This window comes from Olea europaea, chromosome 20 (assembly GCF_002742605.1).
Source record: "Olea europaea var. sylvestris chromosome 20, O_europaea_v1, whole genome shotgun sequence".
Lineage (NCBI taxonomy): Eukaryota > Viridiplantae > Streptophyta > Magnoliopsida > Lamiales > Oleaceae > Olea > Olea europaea.
In genome coordinates this window covers 2,626,386-2,637,695 of record NC_036256.1, presented here as the reverse complement: position 1 = coordinate 2,637,695, position 11,310 = coordinate 2,626,386, and the positions used below count along the sequence as shown (strand labels likewise).

The following is an 11,310-nucleotide window of genomic DNA, read 5'->3' as shown; positions in this document are numbered from 1 at the left end:
TAACCTACCTACACTTACCATATTTGGGCCAATTGTTACTAGATAAATGGGCCTCTTTCTCTCTAAGTGAGAGACGTCTTTCATGCCTCTCTATTCAGTTGGTCTCTACTTGATTTCTTCTACTCTTTTTGCCTCCTTGTGATTTCTACCTTGGTGGTGATATTATATTTTACACCTTTGTGGTCTTCTAAGTGAACTATCTTATTGACAATAGGAAGTGGAAGCTTGATTATTGTCTTGGATCGTCATTGTAGGGTTGTGATGTTAGAAGTTGGTAGAAATTCAGCCTAGGCAAGCTTTGGAGCTCAATACACGTTCAACATACATTTTTTATGTACACCAAGCACAACCTAAATTTAAAAATTAAAATGTAGGCATTGTGGTCCAAGAATAAATTAAACAAATTTCCTCATTTTATAAAATAATATAAGAAAAAACAAGAAAACAGTAGTTTCCAAAATATCCTTGTTTTAGCTTGTTTTCTAATGTTGATAGTGGCATGATACTTGATATTGAAGAGGTCTAGATCTTTATTAAAAGTCAATAACTGGCACAATAAATAAACTCATACATTCCCTACTTAAATATTAAATCATATATCTATATAACACTGTTATGTAGTTTCTATCTATTCAAGTTTTGTAAAATCTGCAGAAAAAAAGATAAAACACAATTCTTGACTCTGTGATTATCATCAAAAACTACAAGCTAATTAACATCACTTCTCACACAGAGCTTCTGCAGCAATAGTCTACATTTCTCCGTTTCTCGAGTTTGCTGTAAAGCCCAAGAAGAAAACTCCGTAATAATTTTGGCAGAAGATCAAAGCTAACGTTAACCGCTCATTACCCTCTGTTTGATGTAAAAAATGTCATCAACTTGTACAACAGCATTTTTTGTGCATACACCAAAAATAATTCGGTATTTACACTCTTGATCCTTCAGAATCAGGTCTTTACAGGGTTTCATGAGCACATCGAAATGAGTCAACCTCTGGCGCCAATTTTCTTATGAATGAGTCTCCTTTTATCTTGAGCTTTAGTTTCCCCAGGAGTTGGCCTTCGCTCTCTACGTTTCAAAGGAGGCTGTGGATTGCCTACCCCAGTCGATGCCTCCACTACTTTATTCACCATTTCCAAAACTTCGCTCATATTTGGGCGTGCTTTTCGATGTCTGGCCAAGCAGCGGTTGGCTACAATCGACAGCTTCTGGGCTGAATTGTGAAAATGCTTCCAGTCAAGTCTTGGGTCTAATATTTGCTGAAACTTCTTAGCATCTGATAAGTATGGTCTTATCCATTCTAAGAGTTTTTGCTCCTTTCTGGGGCGATTTCGATCCAAGGGGCGCCTACCTGTAATTAGCTCGAAAAGAAAGACACCATAGCTCCACACATCACTCTTGGATGTGAGACGACCAGTTTGAACATACTCAGGAGCTGCATATCCCATTGTTCCAACAACCTGATCATATAAGAGATATGAGACAAATATGCAATGAAGAAGTAAAATCAAAACAATAAGAAAATAGTTTGACATAATTGCAAGAGATATTTGAGAGTCTAACTATCCCATCTGTGATCCTTGGTGCAGTTATAAGAAATGGGAAAAATGCCTAAGACGTACGAGTGCATAGAACAAGATGGTGGAACCTACAACGTGAAATACTAATGATCGGATAGAGATATAGATGAATATGCAATGAAAAAGGAAAATCTAAACAGTAAGATAATAGTTTGACATAATCGCAAGAGGCATTTGCGAGTCTTAAGTATCCCATTTGTGGTCTTGGTACAGTTATAAGAAATGGGGAAAATGCCAAAGATGTACGAGTTCATAGAACAAGATGGTGGAACCTACAACGTGAAATACTAATGACGGAGCATTGGAGGAAGGCAATGGCATATAAAAGAGATAACAATATGAAATGGAATAATGTGGATAATTGCAACTAAATGGATGCAGCAGTTCATCAAACGGAGTGATAAAAGTATTTATATATTCGATTTCAAGTTAATTCAGAACAAGGCTGGCTTTGTTGTTGATAATACGTGCGTCCATAGCATCAAGAAGTACAAGAAAAACATAATGTTCCAGGACACAACACTTGACAAGAACCTATTAGTATTTGTCGAGTTAAGAGCTGTGATTAGCGTTCCTTAACCAGCCTTGCAAGGCCCATTGCATTAGGAATAAAATGTACATGCCATGAATACTGCACGAACCTTATATACAAGCAACCATGAACTAGATTAAATTTTGAATCACAAATTCTGGGTATTCACATTAGTAGTAGGTAATGCAATATAGCTAATAATTTAAAATATTTTCATTACAACGAATTGGGTATAATAATAAATAGTCAATGCCATTCTACCATATTGTTAGGTCAGACAATAGAAGAAATACACCAATTGATGTGTCAAAAAGAACCCACAACATAATATATGAAAATGATAGGCCCTCAATTTCACACACTTTTTCAAATGGTTAAGAAGCCTAGAATCTTCTTGTAAACACTATATAAAGAGGTAGTGCCCTCCATTTTGTAACAAGCCAAAAAGTGTGTAAAGTCTTGAATTTAAGAAATACAAGTTTCCTTTTTTCACTTCCTTCTTCCTATTAGTGTTGTCCTCTTAAAAGCCTTAGCTAATCCAAATTAGTAAACCCATCTTTCCTCCAACAAACTAGTATCAGAGCCCCAAGGTTCTTGTGAAAAAATGGCAAGTGGGATGATTCCTTTTCAAGTCCCCCAACTCAACAAGGATAACTACGACAATTGGAGTATAAGGATGAAAGCATTGCTCGGGTCGCAAGATGCATGGGAGATCGTAGAGAAAGGCTACATGGAGCCACAAGACGAGGTTGCTCTATCCCAAGCACAAAGGGATAGTTTGAAGGATGCAAGGAAGAAGGACAAGAAGGCGCTCACCCTCATCTATCAAGCCTTAGATGAAGGCATGTTCGAAAAAGTAGCTTGTGCTACTACAAGTAAGGAAGCATGGGAGATCTTGCAAAACTCCCACAAAGGAGTTGAGAAGGTGAAAAATGTTCGACTTCAAACACTTCGAGGTGAGTTTGAAGCTTTACATATGAAAGAATCGGAATCAATTTCTGATTACTTCTCTAGAGTATTAGCTATTGTGAATCAATTAAAAAGGAATGGAGAAAAGTTGAACGACACTCGAGTAATTGAGAAGATACTTAGGTCTTTAGATTCTAAATTTGACTACATAGTTGTAGCCATTGATGAATCTAAAGATCTAGATAGTATGAATGTCGATCAACTCATGGGATCTTTACAAGCCCATGAGGAAAGACTAAGGAAGAAAGTGAAAGAAGAGCCATTAGAGCAAGCTCTTCAAATAAAGCTCACTTTGAACGAGGGTGAAGGAAGGTTCAATAGTAGAAGAAGACAAAGAGGAAGAGGACGAGACCAAGATCGAGGAAGAATTGCATTCTACAAGGAGGAAAGAAGACAAAGTTCATTTTCTACTAGAGGTCGCGGAAGAGGAAAAGGTACGAGAAAAATTGAAGGACCAAGGTATGACAAATCTCAAATTAAATGTTACAATTGTCAAAAACTTGGTCATTATGCTTCAGAATGTAGAAAAATTACTAACCAAGTTGAGGAGAAAGCCAACTACGCTTGTCAGGAAAGTGAAGTAGATCCTGCGCTACTATTGGCTTACAAAGGTGAAGAGAGCAGAGAAAAGAATACTTGGTATTTGGATACAGGAGCAAGCAATCATATGTGTGGAAGAAAAAACATGTTTGTGGAGCTTGATGAATCAGTAAGCAATGAGAAGATCACCATAAGTAGAGATGTCGAGTTTGATGAAGAAGGAGCTTGGGATTGGGGTGTCCAAGAAGAAGACTATGACTTCTTACCATTCTTTTATGAAAAAGAACAAAAGAATGGAGAGCATCAAGAGATTATCAGTCCACCTCTATCACCTACTCATGGAAATGCTTCTCCATCATCTTCACAAGGAGAAAGTTCAAGCGAAAGGACACCACGGATGAGGAGCCTACAAGAGCTATATGAGGTAACCGAAAATCAAAATGATCTCACACTTTTTTGTCTTTTTGTCGATTGTGAACCAATAGGGTATGAAGAAGCGGTGCAAAATAAAAGATGGAGAGATGCTATGGATGAAGAGATTAAAGCTATAGAGAAAAATGACACGTGGGAGCTGACAACTCTTCCCAAAGGAAAAAAGAGCAATTGGAGTTAAGTGGGTGTACAAGGCAAAGAAGAACGCTAAAGGAGACGTAGAAAGACACAAAGCAAGATTGGTTGCCAAAGGTTACAACCAACGGTCGGGAATTGATTATGAAGAGGTATTTGCTCCTGTTGCTCGTTTAGAAACCATAAGATTAATTATCTCTCTTGCAGCGCAAAATAAGTGGAAGATATTCCAAATGGACGTGAAATCAGCTTTTCTAAATGGCTATCTCGAAGAAGAAATCTATGTGGAGCAACCAATGGGTTATAAAGTAAAAGGACATGAAGGTAAAGTCTTGAAACTAAAAAAGGCTTTATATGGGTTGAACAGGCTCCAAGGGCATGGAATAGTAGAATTGACAAGTATTTTCTAGAAAATAACTTCACAAAATGCCCTCACGAGTATGCCCTTTATACAAAGGTAAATGAGAAGGGAGATATTTTGCTTGTTTGTTTGTATGTAGATGATCTTATATTTACAGGAAATAATCAAAGTATGATCACTGAATTTAAGAAGGTCATGGCTCAAGAATTTGAGATGACGGATATCGGCCACATGGCCTACTATCTTGGGATAGAGGTAAAGCAAATGGAGGACTGCATTTTCATCTCACAAGAAGGATATGCGAAAGAAATTCTAAAGAAATTCAATATGAAGGACTGTAAGCCCGTATGCACCCCTGTCGAATGTGGAATCAAGTTGTCGAAGAATGATGAAGGTGAAAAAGTAAATCCAACACTTTTTAAGAGTCTTGTTAGAAGTCTAAGATATTTGACGTGCACAAGACCAGATATCCTTTTTGGAGTTGGGCTCATTAGTCGCTATATGGTGACACCTACCATGACCCATATGAAAACTGCAAAGAGAATTCTTCGCTACATCAAAGGTACGCTTGATTATGGCTTAGTCTATTCATCATCTAATGAGTTCAAACTTGTTGGATATAGTGACAGCGATTGGGGCGGAGATAGTGATGATAGAAAGAGTACGACTGGGTACGTGTTTTACTTGGGCGACACAGCTTTCACTTGGAGCTCAAATAAGCAATCGATCGTAGCACTATCTACATGTGAAGCTGAATATTTTGCAGCTACATCAAGTGTCTGCCATGCGATTTGGCTTAGAAACTTGTTGAAGACGCTTGGAGTATCACAAGAAGAGCCAATCGAAATCCGTGTTGATAACAAATCAGCATTGGCATTGGCAAAGAACCCAGTATTCCATGATAGAAGCAAGCACATTGATACAAGATATCACTTCATAAGAGAAAGCATTGCAAAGAAAGAAGTGCAGCTGAAATATGTAACCTCCCAAGAGCAAATCGCCGACATTCTCACTAAGCCACTCAAACATGATGTGTTCCGCAAGTTAAGAACTCTACTTGGAGTAGCAAAATCAAGTTTAAGGGGGAATGTTGAGTAGTAAACTTGATTTTTGGACTAAATAGTATGAGCCCAAATCAATTAAAAGGCCCAACATGCATAACATTTCTAGAAGCATTATCTAGAAAAATCTATATAAATATCTACTAGAAAAATCTATATAAATATCTAAGTAAGATATGTAGTTTTATAAAGAATATCTAGAGAATTCTAGGAAAATATCTTGATATGTGGTCTAGGTGTCTCTAGAAAATGTGTGGACTAGAATCTTCTTGTAAACACTATATAAAGGGGTAGTGCCCTCCATTTTGTAACAAGCCAAAAAGTGTGTAAAGTCTTGAATTTAAGAAATACAAGTTTACTTTTTTCACTTCCTTCTTCCTATTAGTGTTGTCCTCTTAAAAGTCTTAGCTAATCCAAGTTAGTAAACCCATCTTTCCTCCAACAAAGCGTGCAACATCGAGTGGACATAACTCTCACATCGAGTGTGATTCACTATAAATCTGTGAGTGCATATGTGTGTATAATTTCGCTTTGCTTAATATTGTTATCGTGATTGGAATTAAGATCTTAATCCACTACCGAAAAATTCGTGTTTTGACTCTGTCGCACTGATACTATGATTTTGAGGCTTTACCAATTGGAAACACAAAATGAATAGGAAGTGTGTACCTAAAAAGTGGTATCTTGGTCCATCCATACAGGTTGTTGCATCGAGAGAGGCATTCTTGCCGTAAATAGCAATTAATCAAGTTTATCGACTGTGATTCTAGCAGTTGCTGCTATTTCCTCTCTCACTAGATGATGATTACCTTTTTGAATGCATAATCTTTTTGCTTCTTTCACTTTGGACAATAGTCCATACACATTCTCCTGCAATATCAATTTGTGCAACTGAACAATTTCAAGAAATACATACATTATTGGAAATTTATTTGGGAAGGACATTAGGAAAATGTGAGAAATGGTAAATGTCCAAAACGATAAACGAATTAAAATACAGTTTTACGTTGGACGGAATGTTTCAATACTATAAGAGAGCATAATTATTAGCAAACGTATCGTCCTGGAATGTTGAAATATGGCTTTCCTTACGGCTTGCCTTATCCACCAGTAGGCATAAGATGTTTCCTTCTTGCAATAGACATCCAACCACCCACCAACAAATAAAATGCCTTATGTTGTAAGGACATAAAAGTTGGCCAAGCACCCTTGTTTTGTATAATTGTTTCAAGGACAAAAACACAATTAGAGTATATTTGGCTAAACCCCAACCCTCTCAAAAAGATAATAATGAAATAAAGTAAAAGATAAAAGTGCTTTTTATGAAAAGTAAGTAAAGACTTGAGCATCTTTGCCTACAAGAGTATGTATTTGTTTCTAAACAACAAACACATTTTGAATTTTTTTCCCGTTATTTTTGGTAATAAAATTCACATTCCCTAAGAGCAACTCTCACCTCGCTCTCAATAAGTAACTAACTTATTTCCAACTTTATCATTAATATATATATATAATTATAAGTAAACTTTTTAAACTTAGCCGAACATGATCTTTACTTTTGAAAAGACAAGTTTTTGTACTAAAGTTGATTATACTTTCTTGGGAAAAAAAAGTTACTTCAGAATATCTTGTAATCTTAGACATGTTTGGCTAATTTCATAAAAGTGTTTTTTCTAGTTAAAAGGACTTTCGAATAAAGTTAGTCCAATGTTACTTCCACTAAATGTATTTTCGAAATATGAAACTCTTTAGAAATTAATTTCTAAACAAAAATTAAAGCAATAAGGAAGTTGATCTTCTATAGAAAGCAAAATCAAAAGCAAAAGTCATGTCAAACGTGCTCTAAAGGGGGGTGTTTCAAAACATGGTGAAAAATAAAATTATGTGCTTCAGTTCACCTGCAATAGACTGTGAAGTCTGAACCCAATCCCTTGGTACTGCTTTGCAATGTGAACCACCATGCAGAAATTGGCATAAATTAACTTCTCCCGGCTGTTTTTACCACAGAGATAACCTAAGAAATATATCCTCATCCTTGCTCCGGGCAAGAAAATTGATACAACAAAAGAAAATTATTACAAATTTCTTTGGTATTGCTTATAAAATATTTTTCCTACAAAATGTGTGGATATAAAGTATGTTAAGCTTTGCCAAACATGCTCTAAAATTACAAAGTGGCACATCAACTCTATCAATAGAGATAACCTAAGAAATATATCCTTATCCTTGTTCCGAACAAGAAAAGAAAATTATAAAAAATTCTTTGGTATTGCTTATAAAATATTTGTCCTACAAAATGTGTGGATATAAAGTATGTTAAGCTTTGCCAAACATGCTCTAAAATTACAAAATTGGTACATCAACTCTATCAATAGTAATGACCTAGGAAATATATCCTCATCCTTGTTCAGAACCAAGTCCAATTCAAATGAGACTCTGGCACACAAGAGACCTCCAATAACTATGAATAGAACATCCCAAAGCCAAAAGCTTTTCAGGTACCCTAATCGTTTCTTTTTGCACATTTGATGGTAGTGTGAGTAGGAACGCCTCGTGAGAATTCAATATCACATTTTGCAGCTTATTAGAAGCCAGGGTTATTTTTCAAGACTGTTGACATCAATATCGACGCCATAGATATAACTTGACAGCAACAATTTCAAAATGAGATTGTTCTGAGAAAAGTAACTCAACAAAATTTCACACAAATAGCCAAAAAGATACCACAAATAAAGAAAATTAAGCAGCATGTAGTCGAAATGTACGAAATCCTACTCTAATTCTTCAACTTGACACCCACAAACACAATTCAAGAACAGCAGGAATTCAATTAACATACATGAAGAAGAAGATGATGATGATGATGAAGAAAAGGCACAATTTCTGATATGGTTCATCGGGGAAAATTGCAAAGGTGAAGAAACCAAGCTCCTTCCTTCTCCATTACACAAATATACATATAACTGGGTTCTTGTGTTGCGAAAAAAAGACAAATAAAAAGAAAAACAGTCTTTTCATTATTCTATTGTATGATAACTTGTGAGCATTTCATCAAGTTCTTTGCAGATTGAAAATGTGAAGGAATATTAGAAGGGAAAATTGGGAGTTTGAAGGTGCCAGTGCCAATATATACAAGAATCAAAATGTTGATAAACCAATGTAACATGTGTAATGCATGACAATGTGTTTCAGTCGAGCATCAAGCATTAGAATACGCATACTTATGCGAAGCATATGCATAACTATGCTTTTTTCAATTTTTATTATTATTTTAAATATTTTAAACTAATACATAAATAAAATATTTTAAACTAATACATAAATAAAATAATGGATTCTTTAAACTTTATACATATTCTTCAAATTTTCAATATAAATAAATAAATAAATATTGCTGAAAATCATAAATACTACAATTACTTGAAATTTATAAATATTCTTCAAATTTTTAACAAAAATATAATTTATAAATACTAAATTACTTGGTAATCAATTCCTACAATTAAATTAAACATGAACATGGCTTTAAAAAATTCTAAATATTGTCTAACTCTTTATTAGAGTCCAATTCAAACACCTCTTCATCCAAGTCATCTTCCGTGTGATCCGACGTAAAATCATCTCTATCGGGCTCCGTTATTTCAACTCAAAAATTTCTATTACCTCTTATAGATGGTAGGATATCATTATAAACTTTCTCCTCCTCATCACAATCATCAACAATTCAAGAGTTTTAGCATTGTTTGCTAATAAGACTAGAGAAAGACCGAGGAAGGAAGAAGCTTGAGCTCATCGTGTATAGTTTGCAACTCAACGAAAAACTTACTTTGATTTAATAAAAAAAAATTAATGTCAAAACCTTACAAATTGCTATATATAATTCATGGGCTTAGGTTATTTGGGTTAATTTGATTTTTTGGTGCTCAATTTACTTTTTTTAAATTATAAAAATGAGTAAGAATTTGTTGGGCTAATTTTAGCACAATTTTTTAAGTGGAAATTACATATTCAAATACATTAAAAATCCCCATTTCATATATAAGATGCCATGTTTAGTATTTCACAAATCAAAATTTTTTTAATTAAATTATATATTTAAAAATTAATTAAACAATTTCAAACCCTAATTATATAAATCTCAATTCCATCTCTCTCTCTCTCTCTCTCTCTCTCTCTCTCTCTCTCTCTCTCTCTCTCTCTCCTTCTCTACCAATAATTTCTCTCCAATCTAGCCGGAAGACAAGAAGGTGCGACCGGAGGACTCCCCGACCGACACTGCGATGCCCCCATGACGATCTGTGGTGCGTGGTGCATCGATCTGTGGTACGGTGGTGCGTCGATCTTTGGTGCTTGGTCCTCTCTCTCTCTCTCTCTCAATTCCCTCGACTCTCTCTCCCTCTCTACCAACAATTTCTCCCCAATCTCGCCGGAAGACAAGAAGGTGCCACCACGATGGCCCTGTGACAATCTATGGTACGGCGGTGCGTTGATCTCTGGTGCTTGGTCTGCAGCGGTGTGTGCGACTGTGATTTGTGTGTACGGATCTATGCAGTGGCGATCTGTGTGGTGTGGTGCGATGATGCAAATGGCGGTGGTGGAAGTGAGATGTTGTAGCGATAAGCATTTTTTTGGGGGTTAGTTCTTTCTCCAACCTTCTAAGTCAGAGTTTCTGGGTATGAGGGTGGTGGTGCAGGTAGGTGGATGGTGGGGTACAATGGCAAAGTTTGGAGTTTTGGGTTGGCTCCTTCCTTCAATCTGCTTGATCGAGGTTTTGGGATGTGCGGTGGTGGAAAGGGTTATCCAATTGTTGTCTATTGAGGTATAGTTGGCACTGATGGTAGTGCAATCAGGTGGAGATAGTGTTTGTGGTACCGATTGGTTTTTGGTGTAAGCGACGGTGATGACGGTGCATTGTAGGTTGTGGCAGTGGTGACAGACGGAGTTGGGACGATGTGATAATTATTTAGATGTTGTGACCAATATGACCGAAAATAATATGTTATAACCAAATAAATTGGTTAATTTGGTGATTTTGGCGGTGATGGTGGTGGTGCTGTTAGAGGCAGCGTTGAAGTGGTGATCGTAAGTGTTGGTGATGGTCACTGATTATTTGGTTGATTGTGACAGTGAATTGGTTAATCTGTGACCAATGAAAAAAATAAATTGTGACCAAGAAATCATGCGTGACATAAAAATAATAATAATTTGTAACTATCTAATAAGTTGTGACCTATAATATTTGTGATCTGTAACCCACAAATTTTTTTATTCGTGACTGAAAAATAATATGTAACCTATCAAATTTTTTATTTGTAACCGAAAAATAAGTTGTGACCAATAATTTGATAAGTTGTGACTAATTAATTTTTTATTTGTGACCGATGAAAAAACTATGACTTACAAAATTTTTGAATTGTGATCGTAAAATAATTTGTGACATAAAATTTGTGATTTGTGACCAAAAAATAATAAGTGACTAATTAAATTGATAATTTATGATCAAATTGTATAAATATGGGATCTAAATATATTTAATTAATTAATTAAATCATAAATAAAATTTAATAAAAATCTGATATTTAAAGTTTGAAACTTGTTTTCTTAATTTTGAAATATGCTATATTTAATCTTTTACTTATTAAATTTTCCCATTTTTTAATCATGCATTTGCAGTCAACAAAATGGATTAATCTCATTATC

At 35.3% G+C, this 11,310-nt stretch overlaps 2 protein-coding genes across 2 annotated transcripts; one reads left to right on the top strand and one right to left on the bottom strand.

Annotated features, from left to right (window-relative positions):
• Positions 1 to 628: 628 nt before the first annotated feature.
• On the bottom strand, positions 629 to 1,448 carry LOC111368956 (receptor-like serine/threonine-protein kinase At3g01300). The gene is made up of 2 exons (XM_022990448.1): positions 992 to 1,448; positions 629 to 648 (listed from the first exon to the last, which is right to left on the bottom strand). The coding sequence occupies exons 1-2, from the start codon at positions 1,446 to 1,448 to the stop codon at positions 629 to 631; spliced, it is 477 nt and encodes a 158-aa protein (XP_022846216.1).
• A 1,268-nt stretch (positions 1,449 to 2,716) lies between these two features.
• Positions 2,717 to 3,801, top strand: LOC111368955. Its single transcript, XM_022990446.1, has 4 exons — positions 2,717 to 3,068; positions 3,234 to 3,515; positions 3,600 to 3,720; positions 3,792 to 3,801. The coding sequence occupies exons 1-4, from the start codon at positions 2,717 to 2,719 to the stop codon at positions 3,799 to 3,801; spliced, it is 765 nt and encodes a 254-aa protein (XP_022846214.1).
• Positions 3,802 to 11,310: the final 7,509 nt, after the last annotated feature.

Bases quoted from the DNA above. Each gene is read 5' to 3' on its own strand.
- LOC111368955 (XM_022990446.1), top strand. From the start codon at position 2,717: ATGGCAAGTGGGATGATTCCTTTTCAAGTCCCCCAACTCAACAAGGAT. The intron at 3,069-3,233 runs GTGAGTTTGAAG...TTGACTACATAG, and splicing joins TCGACTTCAAACACTTCGAG to TTGTAGCCATTGATGAATCT. The intron at 3,516-3,599 runs GTACGAGAAAAA...ATTATGCTTCAG, and splicing joins AGGTCGCGGAAGAGGAAAAG to AATGTAGAAAAATTACTAAC.
- LOC111368956 (XM_022990448.1), bottom strand. From the start codon at position 1,448: ATGGGATATGCAGCTCCTGAGTATGTTCAAACTGGTCGTCTCACATCC. The intron at 649-991 runs GTTGACTCATTT...TTTTTTCTGCAG, and splicing joins TAAGAAAATTGGCGCCAGAG to ATTTTACAAAACTTGAATAG.